The 27,319-nt window shown below is 44.7% G+C and overlaps 1 protein-coding gene across 9 annotated transcripts; it reads left to right on the top strand.

The window, feature by feature from the left end:
• Positions 1-27,084, top strand: LOC116335133 (pleckstrin homology domain-containing family G member 3). 9 transcript variants are annotated; one of them, XM_039598565.1, is made up of 21 exons: positions 1-696; positions 2,081-2,157; positions 2,299-2,350; positions 11,036-11,098; positions 11,985-12,457; positions 14,569-14,678; positions 15,323-15,392; positions 15,476-15,522; positions 15,642-15,792; positions 17,021-17,152; positions 17,547-17,729; positions 17,824-17,916; positions 18,003-18,089; positions 18,170-18,203; positions 18,305-18,406; positions 18,486-18,518; positions 18,923-18,933; positions 19,132-19,392; positions 21,582-21,683; positions 21,865-23,323; positions 24,257-27,084. In XM_039598565.1, the coding sequence occupies exons 3-21, from the start codon at positions 2,302-2,304 to the stop codon at positions 25,120-25,122; spliced, it is 4,326 nt and encodes a 1,441-aa protein (XP_039454499.1). In that variant the 5' UTR covers positions 1-696; positions 2,081-2,157; positions 2,299-2,301; the 3' UTR covers positions 25,123-27,084. The 9 variants fall into 9 exon arrangements, with proteins under 9 accessions (XP_039454499.1, XP_039454502.1, XP_039454497.1 ...); XM_039598568.1 differs by lacking the exon at positions 11,036-11,098 and having other exon boundaries at positions 4-696; XM_039598563.1 differs by lacking the exons at positions 1-696; positions 2,081-2,157 and having other exon boundaries at positions 2,184-2,350.
• The last annotated feature ends 235 nt before the right edge of the window (positions 27,085-27,319 follow it).

Raw genomic sequence — 27,319 nt, 5'->3', positions numbered from 1 at the left:
TTTGTCATATTTATTTGTTTGTTTGTTTTTAGCTATTCTACTTTATGAATTATTTTCTTACTAATATGATTTCTGTTTGTGCTGCTGTGACAGGGATAACTGAATCTTACTGAAACACACAGATTTCAAATTAAAAGCTGAACGAGGTTGTGCTAATCTCTTCCGCGGCGTATTTTCAATCGATGACGCAGAAATGCAGATGTAGACGTTTTCAGCCTCCATTGCTGCTGCTTGAATGACACGCCGCGTTTATGCAAATCTATTTTGCCTCCTGTATTTACCTGCAGAGCTCTGATGTGTTTTATTGTGGCGATGTTGGATGTCTGATAACATTCTCCAGTAAAACAGGGACAGCACTGAGCTTATCACCTTCAGGCCATCCAAATGTAGAGGCACCTGTACTGACAGGTAGTGACCTAAGCCTTCAACTCTTTGTTCTACTCTGTCCTCTTCTTACTGATTAACGCGCGCGCGCGTGTGTGTCTGTCTGTCTTTCACTTCTTTCACCTTCCACTTCTCAGGTGTATTTCACGCGTCAGCGCAGTTTCAGTCGCTTTTCTACTTTTCAAAGGGAGCCCGTGCGCATGCGCAGTGGGAGTCGGCGCAGACCGTCAGGAAGCCGTGCTGCAGAGTTTATTTTTCCTGTAAAGTGCGACGGGCAGCTGGAGGGCTGTGGCAGCTGTAAATGAGACTGAGGTGAGTCCACACTTTCACTTTTTTGGCTCTCAAACTCAGAAAAGGTTCAGGAGTCCTCCGGGAGCAGCTCCGAGTCCTGCCTGGGCTCCGGGTCACTCTCCAGGCTGTGCTCACGGAAGTGTCTGCCTCAGAGGAAGAGCCCAGGCTCAGCTCAGCTCCTCTTTATCACAGCAAAAGCACACGCAGCGTGTAGGTGGGATTCTCAATCATAAGTCCGTTAGGAAATCTTCACATTTAAAGATGAGCTGATCAGCGCAAATGTTATTACAGACACTCGGGGGGCGGGTATGATGAGGGCGGGGGCACCTCTCATCCACGGCACCGCGTCTCCTCCTGGACGTTTTAACTTTTACAGCTGTCGGTCGGAGCAGTCAGACCAGGGAGAAAGTCTGTACTACTCACAGATTATCGGTCCAGATTTTAGGCTGTGTGATGAAACACGTGGAGCCAAAAACAACGACCAGCCCAGATGTTTCAGAAAAAGTACACGATCAAGTTCAGACATGTTTGTGTCTGCCGAGAAAATCAGAAAACACCAAATTGTAAGCTTTTAAACGGAGCTCCGCGCGGAGGAAACAGCCGCTTTGCCCGAGCTGTAATGAGCTCATATCACAGCTGATCCTCGCTGCTGCCTTTTTTTTCTTTATGTTTGTTTGTGTTTGTTTAATAAACACTTAACTTTTGTTCATCTAGAGGTTATGAACAGCAAAACTTTATTCAAATCAGGCTCACCTGGAAAACCATGTCAGGAAAGTTAACCAGTGCGCGTTCATGTGTTGCCATGGAAACCATCCAAAGTTCCTACCTGCGCTGGGCCGCAGTCTGCACATGCTTTGTGTCTTTGCCTGGGGGATTAAAACTCATAACTGAGACTTTTTCTCTCTTTTTAAACATTTTATTAATGAATTATTTCTGATGAATAATCCAGATTCATCAGATCAACCAACCAGATTAATCCAGTAACTGAAAGTAGCTGAAAGACTTCAGATTAAATAATTAAAAATGTCATTTATTTATTGTAGGTATTTTTAGAGTAAACATTTGAATTCATTGAATAAATAAATACATTTCTAAATCCTGTTTTTTTTTCACATAAGTCATATTGTTAACCTAAGAAATGACAAAGTCTTTAGTTAAATTATTTTTAACATGAATTTGTTGGTGCTTATGTTCATATTTGAGTTTGTGGTTTACAGACATGCTTATTTCCTCCAGATTTCAGATGTGAGTGTGATGGACAGTCAGATGAGCAGTAAAAATAATAACTGTAATAAGTCTGTGAACAGGAAGCTTCGAAAGCTTTAAACATAAAATCATCACACAGGAATCAGTGGATGCATCACAGGTGAACTCTGAATCGTGTCATTTCCTGTCATCTCTGCAGGTTTCTGTTGGTCTGGTTCTTCATTCCTTGCTCTGCTCGGTTTCTGTTTTGCCTTCATCGTCACTCTGCACACTCAGGTGAGTCTGATCACATGACCACACTCACCTGGTGATGCATTTACTGACTGCTGCCACTTATGTTAAACAGCTGAAGGTCTTCATCAGTCTCCTATGTGTGTGTGTGTGTGTGCGTGTGTGTGCGCGTGCGCGTGCATGCAGGTGATGCCTGAAGGATCTCTCTGCTCCTCCTCAGACCTCCCCATGGATGAAGGTAAGACGCTCCTGCTATTCCTCTTGGACCCTGGTTTTAGTTCTGACTTAAATTATGTTTCCGTGTTTTTTTTATGAGCTCCCTGAACGCATCTGGACTTCCCATTCTGTAGGGGCACTCTCTGGAGCCGCTCCAGGCGACACAAACTTTATTTAACTTGCAGAAGGGTGTCCCTGTGAGACTCCCCCAGGTGGACCTGAGGACTGCTTCGTGGTCCCGGTTCTGGTCCCAGTCCTGGTTCTGGTCCTGGTCGACCACAGATGAGTCTTTGTTAGCGAGTGTGGATGTGAGGCGTCTTTCTTCTGCGTGCTGGAACGAGCCGGTGGCGCTGTCGGAGGACAAAGGGTGTCTGTCCTCAGAGTGACGTCAGGCCTGTTGTTTCCTGTTTGTGCGCACACGAAGCTGCAAGCGGACGCTGTGTCCTTCGAGGCGCGGTGCTCCGAGCTGCAGGAGAGCAAAAAGTGAAAAAGCAGAAGCGAGATTAAAATCAGCCACGTTCACAAAAACAAACATCCACCGACTCATGATAAAAAGAAAATAAACATCAATAATAAAAACAAATAATCTTTTAATAATTAATATAATGACTGTAAACAATAACGTAAAAACCTGAGAATGAAGAACACTGAATGTACAAAATTACAGTCTGTAAAGTAAAAGTATTAAAATGAATAAAGTGAAAAAACATAAATAAAAAACATAATAACATAAATAAAAAGAAAAAATAACTGAAATAATTATAAAAAAGAATTTAAAAAAATAATATTTTTAAATATTTATATTAATCTGATTTTCAATAATATAACAAATAAAATAATAACAAATAATAAAATCTGAGTGATGAAGTTTCTGAAACTAAACCTGAACAAAGAGAAATGAAAGAGACTGGGTGTGTGTGTGTGTGTGTACCTGTATAGACATCTTTGTATAAACAGTCCTTTATGAGGACCAAAACGGTTGTCCCCACGGGTTTGAAGACATTTTTGAGACTCAGAATGCAGTTTTAGTGCCAGGGATATGATTAGGTTTAGGCAGGAAAACATTATATCAATTAGATGTCCTCACTAAGATATCAAAATGAGAAGAGTGTTTGTGAGGGCAGGTGGCGGGGTGCGGCAGGTCAGTCACCAGCACGTGGCATCTGGCGCTCCACGTTACTCTGAGGCTAATTGGATTAGGCTCCACCCCCTGGCGTCAGGGCAGTAGGTGGATCAGTGAGACCTGGCAGTCCTGACGAGACTCGGTCTGGAGATGTCCTGTTTTGGGTTCTGCTTCTCGCTCCCTTTAAGGTAGGCTGGGATTCTAGAGTTTCAGCAGAAAGCTCAGGTGTTTCTGCAAGTGAAGGGTGAAGCGCTGAGGCTGCTGAGAGATGTTTTTCCTGCAGAGGTGACTCAGCTGTTTGTGTAGAGGGATCTGGTCTCTAACTTGGATAAGCTGTAGAAACAACTGTGTGAAGGTTACCTTTCTGTTTAACAGCCAATCAAATCACTCCGTGTAGGAGCAGCAGGTAGAAAAAATGTTGATTAAACCTGATTGTGTGATTCAAACCAGCTGAATGTGGCAGTCATGCCCCAGAGCATCATGGGAACTGAAGTCTCTAGATTCAGTCTGCTGAGTAGTTCTTATAGATTATTATTGATCCCAGCAGCAGGAGAGGTGTGTGTGTGTGTGTGTGTGTGTCAGACTCGAACATGATCTCAAGTCACGTGCCTCTTAATCACTATAGGAACCAGCTGATGTGTTGCATAAGACAGGTGGTGGGGTTATCACGATGACATCATCATACTGCTTAGTTTAAACTGCTTTGAGGCGGTTCTGGTCCACACAGGACTGGTTCAGACTGGCTCCTGTGTGTGAGGAGTCCGGTTGTTCGTTTTCGCTGGATCTTACTGACGTGTTCTGAGGTGGAGAAACTACAATGTCCTAAAGGTGGACTACAAATTGACTTCAGCACATCATTGCTACTCCGAGGTCAGAGTTCATGACAGCACTCTGAGAAACAGACTGAACGGGTACAACTGCTTGGAAGGACTTCACAGGAGAAAGCCTCTCCTCTGTGAAAGAACAGGGCAGCACAGCTGCACCTGAACAGAGCCCAGAGGAACAGACGAAACCAGAGTGCAGGTGTTGGTCCATCATGGACAGAATCAAACACCTCAGACTGACGGTGATGATCAGAGTGGACCATCAGCTTCTCTGTAAACACAGTGGAGTCAGCGCGAGGCCGTCTGTCCTACAGCTCCAACTCAGAGAGCTGTGCATGTGCATGTTCATGTTCATGAAACGCTGGTATGAACATGTGCTACCTGCTGTCTGTCAGACCTCCGTGTGTGTGCAGCAGGTTTGTCTCAGTGGACGACTGACCTAAATACTCATACATGAATAAACTGGAACATCAGAGAAGTTCTTCAATAACAGAAACCCTGAGCATGGTAGTCACTGATTGCCTCATTACAGTGTGAAACATCAACGTTTACCCAGATTATTAAAAACGGGAGAAGTGAGTGACGGCTGGCCACGAGGCTCACCAACATCAGCTAAGAAAAACACGTCAAATAAAGCTGTTTGTCAGCAGGTGTGAATCTGAGTATCACATAACGTGAGGCCAGCAGTCCTGGGCGCACCTGAGCAGTATGGTCACTGTGCTGAATGTAGTTTCTTCTTCGCTGGTGTTTTAAAGTGATCTCACCTGTGCAGATTACAGTGGCTCAGGTCCACAGTGTTCAGCTGTGCTTCTCCTGTTGTTGTTTCCAGTGTGTAATCTGTGATGGATTAACTCACAGCTTTAATCCCCATTACTCAAGATTATCACACACACACACAGACACACACACACGCCTCCAGCTGAGGCTCCGTCACTGAGGAAACATGCTCATTCAATAAGGAGATGATTAATCTGCAGGTGTAAATGTCACTGTAGTTGTTCATTGTGCAGCTGCTGATCGATCACAACGACAGATTATAGATTGTGTTTCCGTGCTCGTGGTCGGGGTTCAGGAGGGAGGTGAAAGGGCATTATGGGAAACAAGGGGTTATTTCTGTTAGAGTGAGGCACTTGAGGCGTGCAGGAACACTGATGCTCCACGCTAATCCTGCTCTCAGAGGCGGAAGATGTTTTGTTTACCTGCTGTTTGACTCAGCACTCTGACAGGAAGTGATGCATATCCTCAGACACCACTTCCTAAGTTACTGTGTGAAAGCAGCCAATCATGAGTCATCTCAGATGTCTGATTTTATTTTTTTTTTATAAACCAGTAAAACAAAGTACTGAGTGTTACATTATGAAATATTTTCATGGGAAACATCAGAGGATCTCGGACTGAACGCTGTGGAACGCCACACGTTAGACAGATGTAGCCAATCGGCTCTTCAGCTTCCTGTACTGTTTTCGTCTGCAGATTAAAGAAACCCAATCAAAATAAAAATAAAATATCAGGAAACTAAGGTTTTCAGTTAATGTTGACTTGTGCAGCAGCAGCACCCCTGCTATCTGAACTTACACATTTTTCTTTCATCACAACAAACAATAAAAAGTTTTAGTACTTTTGGGCTGAAGCTGTGTGAGGTTTGAAGGATCTTTAGGAAGATCAAGATTGTTTCTGTCCCATCTGGTTCCTCTAACAGAGGATAAGCTGCACAGATCAGGACCTTCAATGTGATGAATGCTTCACTCACTGTTTCCTCTCACACATGCTTCATGTATGATACAAACCGTAACTCTGCCGTTCACGCCTCACAGCATCATGCTTCGTGCAACAGGTGTTCCTGATATTTTGTCCACCCCTGCTGGTTACAAGTGGCGTGTGTCTGTGGCGTCATGGCGAGACGCTGTGGTTAAACGGCTCCGTTGTGTCTCAAGAACAGTCGGCCATTATCCCACAGCGTAGCCCCGCCCCCCCCAAGACATTTCGGGACACAAACAAACAGGCCCAAACAAAACGGAGGAGCAGGAGGTGGAGGAATAAAAACATTCAAACTGGAGCTTAGCCATCAACGTCAGTGAAAATGAGACGCATCTCAGCTCTGACCTCTGACCTCTCTGAGCTGGAGGAGCAACGAGGAGAAAACAATGTTCATTTATTCATAGCTACGCAGCGTGCTGGAGAGGACGAATGTGACTCAGATCATGTAAATGTTCATTCAAAGCGTTTCCATTTCCATAAGATGTTTTGAATTTTCACACCCTGAACGTCTCGAGGCTGTAGGGACGTTTGATTCATGGAAACGCTGTGAATCTGGACTCTAAGCAGCATTTGTTGATCAGGGTTACTTCAGGTCAGCTGGGAAAGAGAGGGGATGGAGGGAATGAGTTCCCCCAGATCATCTCTGCAGGAATGGTGAGACAATTTATTCTGTGACCTATGGAGCGTCACTGAGGTCAGGTGATCTGTAGTCCATATTCTGGATGTTGTATTTTCAACACGATCACACATCTGTTGTGATCCAGAGAAAGAGGAGAACAGATTTACGCAGAAGGTTCCAGCTCCTCTGCTGCAGACGCTAACCTGAGACCCTCAGCAGCAGCGCGGTGATGTCAGGCTCACACTGAAACAGGTGAGGTCATCATGCTTTCAAATAATAAAAGGCAGACATGATGAGAGACTCTGTGACGGGAAACGTCATTGTCAGACTGAAAAAGGTGTCTTTTGGTGCCTTGCAGACGTTTATTTTGAAAAATGAAACCTCGTGCAGGTCGCTGTGTTCTGCGTGTTGCCCATCCTCTCCAAGCCTCCTCCTGCCGTTCGTCTCCTGCGGACTTCAAAGTGTCCTGAAGGTCAACAGGAAGTGAGTGAAGCTAAAGGTCAACATCAGCAGGAAGCAGCTCTTCGTTAGAGGCAGAGGAGAGCGCCTTTTACTTAAGATAAGATAACTCTTTAATGTCATTGCACGTTCATACATAGTACAGTAGTACAATGAAATTGGAAAACCGTCCTACGTCGGCACTACATATAACACAACACGACACGATACGACACGTCACAACACAAGACAAACAACACAACACAGTATATTAACTTAGTAATAAAAAAATGAAGAATAAGTGTATGTGTATTACACTTAATGTATTACTTCCTGTGTGAGTGTGCTGAGACCTGCTGTGAGGCGGTGAATGCTGACACCTGATGTCGCCTGCTGGTGTGATGGTGCTCACCTCGCCGCCCAGCTTGCTGTCATGAGCCCCGCCTCTCTCTGTGTTTATGGGGGTCACTTGTTCCCCGAGTTTGTCCTGAAGGCCGCACAGCTGATTGTGTTCAGTCTGGAGGGAGGAGCAGCTGGATGGGATCAGGTACAGTTGGTTGGAGGTGGCTCTACTGCTGAGTTGGAGTGAGAGGAGAGCGGAAGGTGAACTGGACTGAGAGGCTGGAGATCAGGAAGGAGCTAGCGTGATGTCACCGGTGGAAAGGACAACCACCCACAGAGCACTTTACTCTGGGACAAACCTGTGCTGCTTCACTGAAGGCCTAACCTCATCTAGATTCCTCCCTTCCTTGTCTCCTGCCAAGGAGGAAGTGCTGCCTTTAAGGCGGAGCTCCGTTTGTATTTGAAATGAAACCACACTCAGTGATGTGTTTTAGGCTCTGCCCCCGGTGAACATGTGACTCTTTAAAATGAAATAAAAGAGGACCTAAAATAAATGATGATGCTAATAAAGTTTTTTAGGAACAGCAACGGATGACATCAGTGATGAGTTCAGGTGCAACTGGGTAATCTTCAGACTGCAGTTCAGGTCCCATTGAACAGAGCTGAAGAGAAAGTGTGCGAGGAGGCGCAGAGGGAGGCGCTCAATCGAGTCCAGTGATTAAAGTTGTCCAGAGGGGCAGGGCCAACCTGTGAGCGACGAGTAAATCAGATCTGACGGCGAGGTTGCCATGGTTCTGCTGTGTTGTTGTGTGTCTGTATTGCTGTGTTGCTGCCTGTGTGTCTGTGTTGCCGTAATGTTGTGTGTTTGTGATGCCGTGTTGCTGCCTGTGTGTCTATGTTGTTGTGTGTCTGTGTTGTTGTGTGTCTGTGACTGTGTTGTTTGTGTCTGTGTTGTGTGTCAGTGTTGCTGTGTTGTATGTCTGTGTTATTGTGTCAGAGTTGCCGTGTTGTTGCCATGTTGTTGTGTGTCTGTGTTGTTGCCATGTTGCTGTCTGTGTTGCAGAGTTGTTGTGTGTGTCTGTGTTGTTGTGTCTGTGTTGCTGTGTTGTTGTGTGTCTGTTTTGCCATTTTGCTACCTGTGTGTCCGTGTTGTTGTGTCTGTGTTGTTGCATGTCATCATTAAATAGTGAGCTCTTGCGTTTGTTCGGATGTTTCTGATCAGATCTCGAGTATGTGTGCGGTTGCTCGGTAACGCCCTCCTGTGTATTTCCGGCTCATGTCAGGTCAGTTTGTAGTCCTGCCCTCTGCTAGCGTTTCTTTGTGATTTTTTTAAAATATTTTTTTTATTCATTTGAAATCAAACAGAGAGGAGGAAGGACCTTCATCTTCCTCACTTTTTAAATCTTTCCCTCCCCTCAGTGACGACTCCTCGTGCTGTCTGCCCTTTCTCCTCCTCCTGTAACTCCTCCTCCTCTTCCTCCTCATGTTTCTGTTCAGTGCTGCAGTCACAGTTTGCACATGTGGGGCATTCAGGGCACTTTAGAGCTGCAGGAAAACTCAACCTCTTCTCTTTCATCCTCTTTTTATTTTTGAGCCTTTTTTGAGGACATTTGTTGAGGCCAGCGTTCAGGGTCGATGGGGTATCAGAGGAGCATGTGGCGCAGTCTGGCTGGAGGAGGAGGAGGCGATGTAACTGTGGTCAGGTGTTTCTGCTCAGAGGAACAGGTGAAGATCTCCTTCAGGAGTGTGGAGGAGGATCGGCGGCTCAGACGAGTGTTTGTGCGCCGCTGGTTTGGTGAGTCGACATCAGGTGGTCCCTGAAAATCTCAGACTTTTTTCCTGATGCAGCAGTTTGGATGGAGTGAGGTCTAAGAGACTGTTTCTGTTTTCTGATGTCAGAGGTCTGAATAATGCTCATTAGTGTTAAAGCTATGAGTGAACTGGATAATTTTTTTTTTTTATTTTTAATTTTTTCTTAAACACGTTTTTCTTCACAGGTGTTAAACGGAGCAGGTGAAGAGGTTTCAGATGTTTTCAGCTCATTTCTCTTCTGTTTGTTTGAATTTTTTTTCTGGCTTCAAACTCGGGTCAGGGTCCTAGAAAAGCTCCTCTTCCTGTTGGTCCAACGGCTGCAGAGGTCAAAGGTCAACCCTGTGTGTGTTTGAAGGTGTTTGAATATAAACTCTGAGCTGTGACTGGCCCACTGGGCCTCTTATCACATCCATAAACTCACTCCCTTCCTGCCTGGTGAGTGAACGCCTCCCTGGCTGCAGAATGGCAGGAAGCCAAAGAGCTAACGGACCACTCAGTGTATCTTTGTGTGTGTGTGTGTGTGTGTGTGTGTGTGTGTGTGTGTGTGTGTGTGTGTGAAGCTGTTTTCATTCAAATACACACTCCTCCTCCTCCTCCTCCTGTGTTCCCTCTCAGGGAGGATTTGTGTTTTGGCTTCCGAGATTCCTGTCATGTGGGAGAGTGAAGTGATCGCAGCGTGAAACCCTCCGGATGAGCTGCTCCTCGGAGCCAGAGGAGGTCCGTCTGATCCTCCTGCTGAAAGTGCTGCAGGGTTAATTTACTTCACCCACAGCTTCACATTAAAAGCTTTTAATTGACTTTTATTCTGAAGTAAATACAGGAAACAGTGTTTGTGTCTGAGCTTGTTGAGTATTTGTCTGTGAAGGTTCTCAGTCATCCTTGTTGAGTATTGGATAGCTGATTTTTTTATTTTATTGTTTATTTAACCTTTATTTAACCAGGAAGATCCCATTGAGATTAAAAACCTCTTTTTCAAGGGAGACCTGGCCAAGATAGGCAGCAGTGGTTGTCTCACAGTTACAGAAATTACTCAATTAAACACAGGCAGCAACAACACACATGCAAAAATAAATGAAAAAAAAAAAAATAAAAAAATAAAGTAAGTAAAATTCAATAAAGTTCAACAAAATTCAATAAAATTCAAATAAAAATTTTAAAAATCAGTTAAAATGACAATCAATCTAATTGAAACAGTTGCATGTTATGGACTTGGCCTCAAGAATTCTTAGTTTAGATTTAAAAGCACTTAATGAAATGAATTCAGTCATTTTCCAGTCGTTCTGCAGTTTTTTCCAAGCCAAGGGTGCTAAATGGACAAAAGCTCTTTTACCAAATTCAGTTCGGGCAAATGGAACAGAAAGCAACAAGTAACCATGCGGACGAAGAGCATACCGACCAGCATGCTTCACTGCAAGCAGGGAACATATATAAGAAGGTAGCAACCCAAGTATTGCCTTATATATAAAACTGTAAAAATGAGAGTTACTCCGTCTTTCCAAAGTTTGAAATGATTCAGACCTGAGCTGCTGTTGTGTTCAAGTGCAGTTTGTAATCTGTGTGCAGCGAAGCAGAGGGGACGGGTTCAAAGCTGATTAGCCCCTGCCTTTGTGTGCCTGCTTTTCCACCTGTTGGGGAGCACGCTCTGTCTGTGTTCTGAAGTCAGGTTTGACAGTTCTGTGCATGTTTAACAGGAACATCAGAGACGGTGGCAGCAGGAACTTCCTGTCTGAGGAGCGCTCTGCTGTCCTACTGTTGGCGTCCATGTGTTGAATGTGTGTGTCTGTGTCTCAGGTGGACTGTCGGTGTCGCTGCTCTTCAGATATTTAGCCAAACCCTCAGAGGACTGGTTAGCCGGTACGTGCGCCAACCAAATCTCTCAGTATGCGATTTCCAGAAATCTGTCAGTGAAGCTAAACCAATTAATCAAAGAGGAATCAGTGACGATTGCTGATCTGCTACATGCTGATTTCCTTGAATGAGTCTGTGGGAACCTGCTGTGATTGGCTGGTTGGACCATGTTTGAACACCTGATCTAAGAATCTGGTTACACACATGAAACACGTATGTGCAGCTTCCACTTTCTCACAGTGTCATACCTGTAAACATCTGCCAGCATCAGCAAGTAACTGCACAGCAGCCATGTTGTTAATGTCACGATGATGTCATGAAACTCTTCCAAAAGGATAAAACAGCACAAACAAGACAGCTAGCAGTTACACCCACCTGTGTTGCCGAGGAACTGCAGGTCGATGGAAGAAATGGGCGTTTGAGGCGTTTCACTTTGAAACTCCCGGAGCTCGAACCACCTGATGAGTCAGTTCCTGAACATTTGATTCCCAGCCAAGCAGCCCACATGTACATGTTGAAATGTTGCTCATGTGTTCGGTTGCTTCACACAGAGTACAAACTGTTTCTTCACTGTAAAAACATCCGAACACATTTGGATTCCTGACATTCCTTAGGTGTGGTTAATAGGCTACAACCTGTCCAGATGTTTGCAGCTGTGGATGTGAGGCGTGAGTGTTTCCTCAAAGTTGATTCAGACTCCAGGACCAAATAACACACTGCTTCATCTTTGCAGACAGACATTCATCATGTTCTAACGTCTCCTTACACAAGCTTTTATTGTGAATGTCTGCCCTCACTCTGACAGTGGAAAAACCTCAGTGCTTTTATTGTGAAAGGTGATGATGTAGAAGTTTGCTATCAGTGACATCATCTCTCTGCCTCCCCTCCTCAGAGTCCCCCCGCCTGTCCACCGCCTCCATCAGCAGCGATGAGCGTGCTCCGTCGGCCACACCCTCCGACTCCTCTGACCTGCTGGCATGTTACCGGCGCCCTGTGAGCCTGATCTCCACTTTGTCCTCCGGGTCTGGATCCTCCAGAGACGACAACCTCGCCCTGCCTCCATCTATCACCAGCTCCTCCTCGGACCCCGACATCAACCTGAACCTGAGCCCTGAGGAGGGCGCCGCAGACCTCCAGGGGTCAAGCCCCCAACCCAACAGGAAGGGGCAGAGCTTCATTCACAACAAAAACAACAACAACAAAGACTGGAAGGCGAGTCATACCTCGAGCCGCCGGCAGCCGGCTTCACCATTTATCCGTGCCAGCATGGCGCCCAACCCTCAGTTGACCTACCTGGACCGCGTCGTCATGGAGATCATTGAGACAGAGAGGATGTACGTGAGAGATCTGCGCATGATCGTGGAGGTGAGTTACCTAACTGTGTGACCCTGTAGGTCTCATGATAACAGGCGTGGGCTCTGCGGGCTCAAATTTGTCGCAGATCAATTTGTAGTGGATGGTTGGTCATTGTGGTTGCCTAGGTAACCACCCGTCCAACCATATCCTTCGTTCTCATTGGTAGTTTAACTCAGGACAGCCTCCTGAGCTCCTGGAAATCTGTCGCTGAATTCCTGGAACATCGATCGCTGCTCGGGTTTGCTTTGACCATCACGCTCACCAATGGTTTGACGCTTTAGCCTGAAGCTAGCTCTAAAGTAACTTCAGGCTCTAAGCTTTTCTCTGAAAGTCTACTCTGTGATCCCATGAAAACACCTAGATGTCCACAGAGGGTGGCGGTGGATGATTCCTGGATCGTTTCCATGGTGTAGAATATGAAGTAAAAACACTTCGATCCTCTGCGTCTCATTTTCAAACGATGATCAATGATGATGGAGCTGGACAGGGTTTGGTTTTTAAGCTACTGACACATGAGCTTCTCGTCCTTTAGTTCTAATCTGAACTCACCAAAGTAAAACTGTCTGAACTTCAAATGTTTCATTTCTATTCTGGGAGCACGCAGGACAAAAATTGACCCATTTTTCTTAGTCTGAACATTTTCGGCTTGTGAAACATACACATTCCTGAATGCGTCTCCACGTACAGAGGACAGCTCGCGGTGTCAGTTGTTACCCCGGCCGTGACTCAGTGTCAGACTATAATTAACAGGCTAAGACGTCCTGCAGTGATGGGATTAGCTGCTTATGTAACAGTCAGGCTCACCAAGCTGCACGCACCTGTTTCAGTGTCTGAAGCACGACTCAATCAAACCAGACTGTTTAAAAAACTTAGGAAAGCAAAAAACAAACCAGTGAAGGAGCCACAGATACGACAGAAATACTATAAGAGATATTTATTATGATTTGTTTATCAAGGTTTCAGAGAATAACAAAGACCTGCCCTTATAATAAAATAAGGGCAGGTCTCTTTTGCCATCAGAATTATTGTCTAAAGGCGAAGAAATATGCCCAACGGATTTACTTTGCCAAATGGACCATCCCAGCCTTGCCGTAATGGTCTATTTGATTCACCTTTTATTGTTTATTTTATTTTATTTTCACTTGCTAAATACAGGACAGACTTGACTGGGGAAAAGAAAGGGGAGAAAGAAAGAGGGAAAGAAAAATAGCGGGGAAGAGGGACGGGGATAAAGGGCAAAAAACAAAAACCAACAAAATAAGCAGACAAAAAATACATATATCAATCACCTGGATCACCTGTTGCGAAAGAAAAAAGAGAAAACAAGCAGAAGAAAAAAAAAGAGCAACATAATAAACAACATCACGATGATCTATGGGAATATAACAGTAAATACTAAATATTAAACATTTTTGTGCAGCACGTAAGATCGACAGCGCACAGTGTGCTTTGAGGTAGGAGCCAAAAAGGGTGTAGTTTGTGTGTGTGAGCAGCCGTGTGTACACCTGTGAGCATGAACGCGCTTGTATTTAAAAGGTTCCTTCATATAACGATCTGCTAGAGGTTGTGGGGAGCCACAGCCCCGTCCTCCAGGGCACAAGTTTTAGGTTTCCTAAAAAAGTGAGATAGAATATTTAATATGAAATCAGTAAACACATCAGACATACGAGTTTTCTCCATTTTTAAAATATTTAAAAATCAAGTAAACTCTGACACATTAAACATAAACTGATACATAGATTTTAAAATTCAGTTTATAAAAATAAACATAAAGAAATACTTAACCACTTTTATTTAAAACAATAAATGTGTTTATGTACTTACCTCAATAATAAATAACAAACATATGGAATATAGTATATATATTTAATCAAACAGAAAGCATCTCTGATCAAGCCAGAAGTAATCAGATTACTGTGGTATAGCTCAGCATGAGTTCAGTCTGCCTCCTGCTGGAGAAATGGAGATATTACAGTTTAATTTAAAGGGTGTTTTATTTGACGCTGAGCTTTTTAAAAAGTGACCCCTGACCTTTCTGTCACTTCCTCTTATCCTCTTCTTCCCTGCTTGTCTCTTCCTTCCTCCTTCCTCTCTCCTAACCCTTCCCTCCTGTCCTGCAGGACTACCTGGCTCACATCATCGATCAGTCGGACCAGTCGGATCTGTCGATCCGTCCTGAGCTGGTCTGCGCTCTCTTTGGAAACATTGAGGACATCTACGAGTTCAACAGGTGAAGAAGAGAAAGTTTAAAGTGTCCGTTAACACTGCTGTAACGATTTTTTTGTCTAAAATGGTTAACGTTGATGTTGCGTCTCCCCCATGTCAGCGCTTGCTGTTTCCTGTTGAGGGGTGAGTTTGCTTTGCAGACCGGCGCTGTCCTGCTGCACAGCATGGAGTGCTCTGTTTGCTGTGGCTTTGAGTTCCTTCATGTTTAGAAACGATTCAGGAGGTTAAATATGGACAAACCGTTTCACCCGTTTTCACTCCTGAACGGTGCAGGCAGACACACTTGAGCACCGTAACACAAACCAGATGGTATATATAAAAATAACCATGACCGCCATGATGTCAGCCTTTGGTTATTGTTAGTCGAGTCATTAGAGTAGAAGGTAACAGAGACTTTCATTGCATGTCCTTCCTCTGCTCTCCTCCCTCCTTCTTGTCTGTCTTCATGGTTAAAGGTAAAAACTCCAAAACATCAGAAGAACATCATGAAATATTCAAATGAGCGTTAGGGTTCAGACTCTGAAGTGAGAACCAAGGAAACTGCTGAAACGAGAGAAAAGCTTCAGGTTTCCTTTGGTTTGCTCCTGGTGACATGCAAAGCGTTGTTATTGCTGGTGTCATCATGGTGACAGTGTTTCCTGTTCACAGCGAGCTGCTTCAGGATCTTGACCAGTGTGACAACGACCCTGTCGCCATTGCCAGGTGCTTCGTCATGAAGGTGAGACTGGATCTGATTGGATTTGGGTGAGGATGGTTCGTACAAGCAGTGGCTGATAAAACTCTTGGTTTGTTGTATTTCAGAGCGAGTACTTTGACATCTACACACAGTACTGCACCAACTACCCAAAGTAAGCCCTACAGCAGCCGTACTGCTTTCCCATGCGTCAGATTTCGAGCACGTTTTAAAAACCTCGTCTCATTCACATTCACCTGTCCACACTTGTCTGTCTCCTCTCTCCTGTTGCAGTTCGGTGGCGGCGCTGACAGAGTGCATGAGGAACAAATCTCTTGCCAAATTTTTCCGGGACCGCCAGTCCTCGCTTAAACGTTCGCTGCCTCTGGGTTCATACCTGCTCAAACCTGTTCAGAGGATCCTTAAATACCACCTGCTGCTACAGGTACCACACCAGCACATCTGACGACCAGTCACACCTGCACCCAAACCTGTAGAAATAGACCAGAGGACTGAGATGAAGCAAATATGTCTAAGGCCACGTTTACATCACATTTGATCAGAGCTTCACACGAGGATTCACATGGATTCCAGGAGGATCAGTCAGATTTAGTGTCTTCAGACATTTCTTGTTGTGAAAGCAGAAGTTATCTTCTTAGTTATATTTTTTTAGCCAACTAACTGAAAACTATATGAGCGACACATAAGTGAAGTTTGAGTTGATATCCACGGTGTTTGGAAAAAACGTCCAGATGTGGATGATTGGTTTGGGTTGGGAATTAGATTAGCATGTCATTAATGAGTCTGAGGTAGTTTTCTTTTTAATGATGAGGATGTACACATCCTGGACAGGGAGGAATGTTGGTTTGAGAAGGGAGTCAAGAAGGCCACATGAAAAGGGAAAGCCCATCTCTGAATTGAGGAGGGGGCCTAAGGGTACATCTGTCACCATCTTACAATGCTGTGATTGCAGCCATTCCCCAACTCTCTGTGAATGGTACTCATAGCCATTGATCAATAGGCTTTGATCAGTGTTGATTGATTAATGGTTGTTGATCCATGGTCATGACGATTTGCATATTAATGATCAAGGAACTGACCTCACAGCCCATCCTGCAGTCAGCTGAGAATGAAGAAGTCACTTGGATGAGTGACAATTTCTCCCCCTGAAAACATCCAGATGAACAGAATCAACCTTTTGGGAGTCTTCTTTTATTTTTTAGACTATATATACTTTCAAGCATGTATTGGGGAATATTTGTCAGACTTTTTGGTTATTTGGTTTGAAGCTACAACGTGATTGTGTCTCTTTCATTTTACATAAACAAATTGGTATCATCTGCATAAAACTGTATATTTTAACCCTTTCATGCATAGTGGCCACTACAGTGGACAGCTATTCAAAGGCTGTTTTCTTGTATTTGTGTCAGTGTTGATGGTATACTTGCACATAAACCACTACATTGGACACTGATGTGTCACTCCATACACATCAGTTGTCCACCTAAGTGTTTAAAAAAATGAAGTTCTTTTTTTCATGCCTAAAGAAAACCAAAAATACTTAAGAAAAATATCCAGATTGAGGTTGTCATAATTCATGCATGAACGGGTTAAACTGAACATGACTTTATGCTGACTTGTTTGTGTTTGTGATGGTTTTCGGTTTTCTTTAGGAGATAGAGAAGCATTTTGACCCAGAGGAGGACGGTTATGAGGTGGTAGAGGAGGCCCTCTACACTATGACAGGAGTGGCATGGTACATTAATGACATGAAGAGGAAACATGAACACGCCGTCCGACTCCAGGTAACTAATGGCAAAAGAAATAAAGTTTATTCTATACACACTGTAATTATGGCTATAAAGCGCAAAGAAAAACACTTCTATATCTAAAAATAACTTTAAATGAATACATTCATATTTTTAGGCTGTGCAGATGAAGTTCTTATCAGAAGGCGTGTACCAGATAAGAACTATTTATTAGCTCTGACATCTTGTGACAGTTTAGAGAGAGTATGCTCCCAGTGGTGACATCTTCAAACAAGAAGCCCTGCACTGAATTGTTCTGATAAAGGAAATTAAATTTGGAAAGGTTGAACTTACTTTTTCTATAAAGTTGATTCAGGGCTTCCTTCCTGAAAAACAAACCAAAACAACCAAAGGCAGGAGTGTATGAGTGTTTCTGTACTTGGTTTTTCAGGAGGTTCAGTCACTGCTGCTGAACTGGAAAGGTCCTGATCTCACCACATACGGAGAATTGGTTCTGGAGGGAAACTTCAAGGTCCATCGAGCCAAAAATGAAAGAACGCTCTTTCTCTTTGACCGGGTGCTGCTCATCACCAAACGTCGCGGCGAGCACTATGTCTACAAGACGCACATCTCTGTGAGTGGCAGCAGACAAACATCTAAGAGCTGCAGGGTTTCAGGTCTTTGGTTTAAATGCAAGTGTGATTCATATTTCTGTCTCTGGGTTTCAGTGCTCCACACTGACGCTCAACGAAAACGCCAAAGACTCCCTGAGCTTCAGCGTCATGCATTACAAAAACCCCAAACAGCCTCACACCGTCCAGGTGAGTCGACCTCCACCCGCCAGCCAACAGATTTAAGCCTGAGAGGATCGGAGTTCATTACCTGTTCTCGTCTTTTAATGTTTCAGGCTAAGACGGTGGAGGAGAAGAAGCTCTGGGCTCATCACATCAAACGCATCATTGTGGAAAACCACCAAGCCATCATCCCACAGAAGGTCAGAAACATCAGTATACTCACCCATATCGCTCCAGGTGACCAGTGCAGACACCAGTAATGGTTAGTTGTGTGTTTCAGGCAAAAGAAGCTATCCTGGAGATGGACTCCATCTGTGAGTAAACATCTCTTCTGCTGTAGAAGATTAATGAAAGCAAAGATTAATAAGGATGTGATGAAGTGCACCTCTGTGTTGTTGTTGCCGTTTCCCTGTAGATCCTTCCAAGTACCGTTACAGTCCTGAGCGCCTGAAGAAAGCCACGTCCTGTCACTCTGACGAGTTCCCACGAGACGCTCGTCAGGGCCGGCGACAGTCAGGTAATCAGATTACCTGGATTACTGATCAGGGTATCCTGTTGTTATTGATGTGTAACGACCGGTTTTGTTTCCTCTGCAGAGCCGATCAAACAAACCCTGAAGAGCAACAAAGGTAAAGACATTTCATTGAAATCGATTTTGATAAATCTTTGATCAGTACGTCCACTTTTGTGACTTTTGCTCTCACAGAAGTTTCTCTTGGAACGTTTTTGTTTAGGTTGTATTCTGCCCAGGTTCTAGATTTCCTTCTCAGACATGCAGTTGGACCTCTAGGTTATCTCTTATAAGATTTTCCAGTTGCTTATTTCAGTCAAAATTCAATAAAATGTCTGGACTCTAACAGATTGACCTGCTGTGGACCTAATAAGGGTTAGCGTGGTAGAAAACACTGTGAGGTTTCTGAGGCCTATGGCTCTCTGGGCTGATTAAAGCTGCAGATGTTCGCAGGTAAAGGTGTTGTGTCTAACAAATCTTTTTGCTCTTGTTCTTCTGCTGAATCTCCTGCTGGACTCTCAGCGCTCCTGGAGGTAAGACCCCAAACTCATTGAACACGCGCGTGCTTGCTGTTACTCAGACTGTTTCCTGTTCTGTTTATGACTCTGTGAACTTTCTGATGGGTTCTTATGAGCGATGTTTTGGTGAGGGTTACTGAGGCTCAGTCCTGCTGTCAGAGCCACACTTTAGATTTAGGAAGCAGAAACATCATAGTGTGTGACGTCCTGCAGTGCTCAGATGACAGGCGCTCTCTGCGGGCCGCCGTCAGCAGCAGCATGCTGGGGGACTCTGTCACGGAGGAGGAGGCAGAGCTCGGCAGCAGGAAGGACTCGCTGGAGCGACTGCTGTGCAGCGTGGAAGAGGAAGAGGTGGGTCAGTTGGATGATGCTCTGCTGGAGGACGAGCAGGTAGACGACTTTGCCAGCTCCGTGCTCGCTGCCATCTCCTGCTGGCACGTCACTGTCCAGGCCTTCCTTTCCGCCGCAGGGACGGTGAGGCTTTCCGGTGCCAGCCCGGTCTTCATCGCCCACAGCACCTGTAACGCGCTACAAGGATGCTGCTGTGGAGCTCCAAGTAACTGCTGCATGGGCGTCTAACACCAGCCGAGCTGCATGCTTGGGTTCAACACGCTTAACTACCGCAGGGTGACCACATGGGGCAGCGTTTAAAAGAACTGACAATGTTTGGATAAAGTTCATTGTTTTTTGTTTTCCTTGAGTCAGATTGTTTCAGATGGATCGCTTTCTCTGCAAAAGGTTTAGCTTAGATTAGTACAAAGACTGGAAGCAACAGCAAACTGCTTGCCAAGCTCTGTTAAAAGCTCACATCTATCAAATCAGAAAGATGTTGAGGTTTTATGAGCACTCATTACCTCAGTCATCATCTCTAAAGTCCTAAGCTCTGTGTGTCTTATCAATCTGTTTATTTATAAGCACATTTAAAAACAACACAGTTGACCAAAGTGCTGTACAAACTAAAAAGTGAAACAAACGCACACAAAGAGAACAAAACAAAAACTCAGTCACAGTTAAAAGTTAGGGAGTAAAAATGTGTTTTCAGACAGGATTTAAAAATGTTGAGTGTTGGAGAGATCCTCATTTGAAGAGGCAGACTGGTCCAAAGTTTAGGCACAGCAATCGTAAAGGCCCGGTCACCTCTGTCTCTTAGTCTGCTTCTAGGAACAATCAGCAGCAACTTATCACCTGACCTAAGAGTTCTACTAGTTCTAATCCATTATAAGAGACTTAAAAACAAGCAGTATGCTCCTGTTCTGATGGCTAGTTGGTTAGCTAACATGTGGAGCTCCACAGGGTTCCATCCTGGGTCCTCTGCTATTTGAATAAATACATCCTCTGGTGTTTAAAAAGAGAAAACATTTGAAGATGATGTTTCCTACAATTGAAAAAAGCTGACCAAACTGAGCATCTAAACCAGAAAGAGCTTTATGCCGTTATTATTCTTGTTATGGCAGAACTGGTGCAGAACTTTATTTTATGATTACTAAAAGCAGAAATGTGCATAAATATCCAGGGTAACCTACTACTGTAGCTAATTCACACACAAACAGGTGTAACTTCTGTAAGTCTATAAGAGTCTGTGTGAGGAGGTGAGCGACCAGGTCCTGTTTTTAGGTCGGTTGTTGATATGAATGCAGCTCACAGTGTCTGTACAGCCCAAAGTCGCTGAGCCAGCTGCCCAAATATTATGTCCCATGTTTGCTTTTCAAAGGTGGAAATAAAGAACAGGTCCATGCCACATACCTCATGCAAAGTGCTTCAGCGTGCAGCTGTCCACCGTAATCTTTTCACTGAAGGCCATACTGTGGTCATTGTCTCGAACATTATTTGGTTTGTTGATCATGACATCAGTTTGATGTCTGAACAACATCAGTACCAGGTCAGGACACCAGGGCTGGATTGTAACAATCCCGGGTGTGCACATTGTTACACAGCAGCATGAAAAACAAGCTTCTTTTACTACAAAAGCATTTTCTGTTATGTTTTCCAACAACACGAGTGCTCTACATTTTCATATTGAGAAATAATCTCAGTGACTGCTGTGCCTCCTGCAGTGTCTCCTTCGGTGCCTCCTTCAGTGCCTCCTTCAGTTGGGGACATTAACTTCAGAAGTTGTTTATTGTAAACTGAAATGTGAGCAGGTTAATGAGGCATGCTGACAGTTTTCCTTGGATCGAGTGTTTTTGCTAAGCGAAGGTTGTCTGTGTGCACTGAAACACCTGACTCTGGAAACCAAACCAACAAGGACTTCCCAAAAACTCTTCCTATCGTATTAAAGAATTTGAATGGCTCTTTGACTGTTTTTGGCTTTTTATCTTTGCAAAGTTTAAAACTTCGAACATTCGTCCTGCAGCTTTACATCCATCTTTGTCTTTATTGCTGTGAACATGAATACGATGGGTGACCCCATGAACTGGACGTTTGCTGCTGCCTCTCACAGTTCTGTTGCATTGATTTGCATTGGTGGCTGCTCTGTATCATGTAATAAATAAAGGTTCAGTTCACACAATAATAACAGACACTCTTTAAAACTGAGTAAGCAGCTTTTCCATGAATGACACTAATGACTTCTTGGTTTGATTTTTTTTTTTAATCATATTGTAAAAACATTTCTTTTCCTCCAGCTTTTCTTGACTTCCTGTTCTGTTTGTTTTTTGCTGAAGGACGCAGAGGGAGGTGGCGTCTCTTCAGACAACTCTAACAAAGAAAATGGACAACTCCCTGAAGAAGAAGAGCCAGGTGGCACAGAGCCGACACCTAAGCAGGTAAGTAACACTCAGTCGCTGACTTGCAGGTGTGAGGCCATCTCCAGATCGCCCGATCTCTGGGCTGTCAGTGCTGGTTGGTTTTGAGGGGTGGGGGGTGTTTGCAGGTGGTTGTAATCTTTTGCATCATGGCTGTATTTCCCACCTCTAATTACTGCTTCTGTATTTTTGTCCTGCCCAGCCAGCTGTAGAGAAGCTACCACAGGAGAAGATGTCTGAACCAATCTCAGAACCAGAACATTTCACTGATCCGACTCCCTCCAACATCTCCAATTCCTGTCAAAAGTCAGACGACCTGAAACATGAAGTAGATCCAGAACCCACAGAGGAGCCATCCTCAGCTACACCTGATTTGGATTTGAAGACCTTGAGCAGTGGAGAGTCCTCTGAGGATGAGGACAACGAGAAGGAGATAGCAGAGAAGGAAGGCGAAGCCACCAGCATCCTCCCGTCCTCCGTCCTGGACAAAGCTAGCGCCATCGCCCAGCACTTTACCAACAGCATCAAGCGAGGCAGCGTGGCCCAGGACGACGCCCGCTCGCTCGGTTGTCCTTCACCTCGGTTACCCAGCAGGAGTGGCAGCAGCCTCAGCCTGAGTGCCGAAGCAGACGACCGACCTCCGCGGCTCTGCAGCTTTGTTGCTGATCCTGCAGAGACCTTCGGTGGGACAGATTTGACTATGCTGTCTCCTCGAGATGACAGTATCTTTGATAGCGACCGAAGCATTAGGCGAAGACGGGACTCCACGCTGTCCAAGCAGGACCAGCTGCTCATTGGGAAAATCAAGAGTTACTATGAAAATGCTGAAAACCAAGACGCCACTTTCAGTCTTCGGCGCAGAGAGAGCCTCACATACATCCCATCTGGGTTGGTCAGGAGCTCCGTCAGCCGGTTCAACAGCACCTCGACCTCCTCCACCTCCACTGTGGACCCTACTTCTGCAGAGTCACACTCTGCTTTACCCCAAAATACCCAGGATCTTATGGGCTGTAGTGGCTCTTTGGACTCTTTGAAGTCTGAACAAAGAAGCACTGATCCAGAAGATTCAGAAGGCAGCCAGAGGTCCAGGTCTCAAAGTGTGCAGGATAATCTCTCTGATGATGAAGAGTTCAAACCTTCATCTAAAATGATTAAGATCTGGCAGGCGATGGAGCGAGACATCACAAAATCCCAGAGTGAAGATGAAGGGCAGGATCGAACCAAAGAAGCTCCAGTAACCTCCAGAATCTCCGGCCTTTCTTTCCCAACCAAAAACTCTTCCCAAGAAAGCAGAGCTTCTGATCTCAGCACCATCAAAGAAGAGTCGACAAGCCCTATGCCCCTCAAGCCCAAAGCCTCGGAGGTGAACCGGACAGGAAGCGTGAGGGACACGCTAAAGATGTTTGGGGAAGAGGCCGCCGTTCTCAGGGCTCCAGTGCCTCGGGTCACCCAGCTGAAGGTGGAGGCAGAAAAGGAGCGCCCCAGTAGCGCTTCAGACCAGGTGGTTGAAGTGGACAAGATGGCGAGCAAAGTCCTCCACCTGGCTCGTCAGTACAGTCAGCGAATCAAAACCTCCAGTCCGGTGGTCCGACAGCGAAGTCAGGGTCTCCTCTTTGGAAAGAAGAGCTTAGCCAGTGTGGTGGAGGAGAGGGAAGGTTCGGGTACATCACTTTACACACTGCGTAACATTTCAAACCAACAATCCTCAAGGAAATCTATCTATTGATTGTCTATGTGACCATAGGACCACTAAACCTTCAACCAACGCAATTCAGAAACTGTATTTAATTCTCTCTTCTGAGAGAGAATTAAATACAGTCATCAGTGACCTTTTGTGGTACAGTTAGGGTTATCGATCGTCGACCTATCCATTTTATATGAAATTTTAATTTAGAAAATCAGATAGTACACCTGTAAGGTGATAACACACAGAAGAGACTGGATTTAAAAGTTATCTTTTTTTTTATACCATGTACGGGGAAAGTGTGATGTTAATCCTGACCATACTCTGAGTCCTGCGCGGGCTCGGCCACCTGCTGGATGTTAAGAGATTAATTGTTGTAAATGTTTGTTCTGCATGTTTGTAAAACTGGGTATATATTCAGTCCTGCTCAGCCTGAGCCTGCCCTGCCTTCAGCAAACTCTGCTTCTTCAAATAAACCATTTCCTGTTGAGCAACCGATCAGTCCAACCTGTCCACACACGCTTAGTCTGCGCCCACTGCATGAAAAGAAAAACAAAAAAACAATGGTACCACATGTAGTTATGACACTGTACTGCCACCTTCAGGTAAAGACGGTAAAATGTGCTGTTTAGGGGCAGATTATAATCTGGACGGCCTAAAGTGATGAGCTCATCTTTCCTGAAACTGAAGTAAAATATCACACCTGCATATGGTACCATTGTTTGATTTATGCCAACTGTAGAAGCCAAACATATGTTTATGGATTATTACGGCTTTTGTTCATCATTTACTTCGGTTATCGGAACATTGTAATCAAATCAAACAAATTTAAAATTGATTTAAGATTAAAAATCTGGAAATATACCTTAAATATGTTTTTTTTTTTTTTTTTTTTTTTTTTTTCTGGCAGGTAAACCCAGCCTGACTCTGCCGCTGGTTTCTCATAAGCAGGCAACTTCTTTGCCGCTGAGTCCTGTAGACCACGTGAGGTCTTTAACCCTCGGCTTCACCTCCAGCTCCAGGGGCGTCTCCCCAGGCCGGCCTCACTCTCGCAGCCCCCTCAGTCCACCTCCTCCCCTCGAAGGCTTCAACTGGCCCGACGTCCAGGAACTCCGGTCCAAGTACTCCGCCAACAGCTGCTCCCAGAAGAGTGCAGTCAGTCGGAGTCAATCCATCCCGGAGCAGTTCGACAGCAGTCTGAGGAGGCACTCCAGCTGCCCCTCGGGCCGCTTCCTCGCTGACGAAGCTTCCAGCAGGGTTCCTTCACAAAGGCCTCACAGAAACTGGGACGCCAGCTGGGAGGAACGCAGCAAACGGCTCCTCAGAGCCAATTCCCTGGATCCTCGGCTGAGTGAATCTCAGATGAGTGATCTGCAAAAGCTCCAGGACCAGGTGGCAAACGACAGTTACTACATTGCAGCTGAGGCCCCCCTAACAAACGACCCCGAACACAAGATCATTGTCATGGAGAAGTTTCCAGAGCCAGAAGAAACAGCCAGAGACAAAAAAGACGAAAGTTACGTCCAGATCCGTTCACCCACCAGCAGAGAGAAGATCTCCATCATGGCCGTCATCGACCGGTGCCGGGCCTACCAGGAGTCTGACGAATACCAACAGAGGGAGGAACTGAAGGCCAAAACCGAACAGAACAAGTCCACAGCAGTGTCTGCTGATCAAGATGTTTCCCAGAAAATGAGATCAACCTCTGGGCCGAAGGTGGAAGGTCAGCAGAGCATCGTGAAGAACCTGAGGGAAAGGTTTCAGAGCCTGAGCTGAAGAGAGAGTTGTCCGAGCTCTCCTCTACATGTCACGACTCTCAGTTTATAACCAAAAGATGTAACAATGACAGGTTGCTCAAGTTTTAATGATGTCATAATTATTTAATTTATGTGAGCATGAAAGGAAAAGCTGTTTTAGCATGTGGTAATGGCACAAATGTTCAGGGGGTGAAATATTAAAACAAAGAAATTATCATATATGTATATAAAGTCTGCAGTTAGAATTCTTTCTGCTATCTTAGAAATGTAAATATCTTATTGAAAATCTTGATGGGAGCACCTTTCTGTGCAGGATGCCGTGTTCTGCACAGGGTTATTACATCTTCTGTCCAGGTGGAATCAGGAATACACTAAGGGATCGCTTAAAGCTCCAGACTGCACCCACTTTAACTCTTTAAAGCTCCTCTGTGAGAGGACTAACCACTAAACTCACGTCGTTCACTCCCGGTGTAAAAAGCGACCAGGTTGAGCGTGTGCTGTGTACAGAGTATTTCACCTCTTCACCTGACCTCCCTGAAGCCCCAACTCCTGTGACTCAGAGGTCAGACTATTGCAGTGGTTTGGGATTACTGCAGCACTCGGTCACTGATTTTAAATTTCAGAATATGGATTTTTGTTTTTTAAAAATATGGAGGTCTACATTGTCAGCACCAGACTCACCTCTTTGTTGTCAGAGGTGTTGTTGCAGAAATAATGGCCTTCATATTTCACTTGTTTGATGGTGATTTTATCAGAGAGCAAACATTCCTTGGTGATAATGAATCTTTGAACAGTCATCTCTGAATCATCAGAGCTTGGTCGGGGTATTTGGGCCACCCGGAGCAGCGGGGCGTTGGTAATGCCACCGTTCGGTGAGGTCAGATTATTCTTTGTGTTAATATCTGCTTGATATGAAGGCAGCTTTAATCCCTCCTGGGGAGCAGCAGCAATACACTGTCTTTGGATAGTACCTTGTACAACACAACCACAAAGACCAAACCGTCCTTCAAAGGAGTGGTACATTATATCGAACTCTCTGTGACTGGCTGCGTTTAGACTGTCTGTAGGGGGATGTGTTGGCTCCAAAAGAAGAGGAAAAGCCCCTCAGAGTTTGTGTGATCTGCACTTTGTGAGTTGGTAACTTGTAGAGCAAGGAGCTGACCAAGCTGATCGTGTCTGAGGGCTGGTGTGAGAGGCCTCGTCATGATCAGGACTTCCTCTCCCAGATCCGTCTGCTGTCGGTTCAGACTGTTGAGACTAGAAGACAGTTCAGTGAAGGCAACATGAACGCACCTGATACCTGCACACAGTGTCAGTTATTGATCATCAGCTTCTCATCACACTGATTGATTGTGGTCACCACGTTAAAGTCAGACTGTTCCTTCCAGTGATTAAAACTTTAAAGACATAACCATGAGTAAATGTTCACGACAGCCAGAGCAGTGCAAGGATCTTCAAACCTGCCTCATTAGAAAAAAAATTAATAAACACAGGTGATGAATTCATTAATTGTCCAGTAATTACTAAACTGTAAATAAGTGAAGTACAAATGATTTTTTTTTGTTTGTTTGGCCAAGTTCTCTTTTTCCTGTTAACAATCATAAATATTCAACTGTAAAAGTCATTAGTAGTTTATTTAATACTTAATATTTAAAGGAATTTCAGTTTTTGTGCCTTGTTGTTGTATTTCATCATTTTTTATATAAGTCAATATTTTCCTAATAAGTCATGTGTTGGACTCTGCTGTTAGCACTTTGCTCAGAGGCACATGGCAGATTTGAACATGTGACTTCCCACCTGCACATCCTGCTCCTCAGTCAGTCCACTGTTAACAGTCATGTGACAATGTCATGTACTCCCTATTTATTTGATCAGATTTAAATAGAAACACAGCAACTGTCTTTCTATAACTGTGTGTGTGTGTCTACAAATGTGTTTGTATGACATCTGTTCTGCATTAAAACCACATATAGAAGAAAAAGTATGTGCATTCTTTACATGTACACAGTATTATGTGTTGGTGTTGTGCACACAGTTCTCTTCCTGCAACATCCCTGTAGGTCACAAACACCTCTGCTGATTGGTTGATGGATGCAGGCTCGATTTCATACTGAAGAAGCTCCGAGTCACGCAGCCAGCTAACGTTAGCGCTCAGACCGCTCTCCTCACATTACTCACCCAGAATTATCGTGCTGATAAACACCGTGCACGCCATA

The sequence above is a fragment of the Oreochromis aureus genome, linkage group 15, assembly GCF_013358895.1.
Source record: "Oreochromis aureus strain Israel breed Guangdong linkage group 15, ZZ_aureus, whole genome shotgun sequence".
NCBI lineage: Eukaryota > Metazoa > Chordata > Actinopteri > Cichliformes > Cichlidae > Oreochromis > Oreochromis aureus.
Note: the sequence above shows the minus strand (reverse complement) of the source record. Positions and strands in the feature narration are given on the sequence as shown.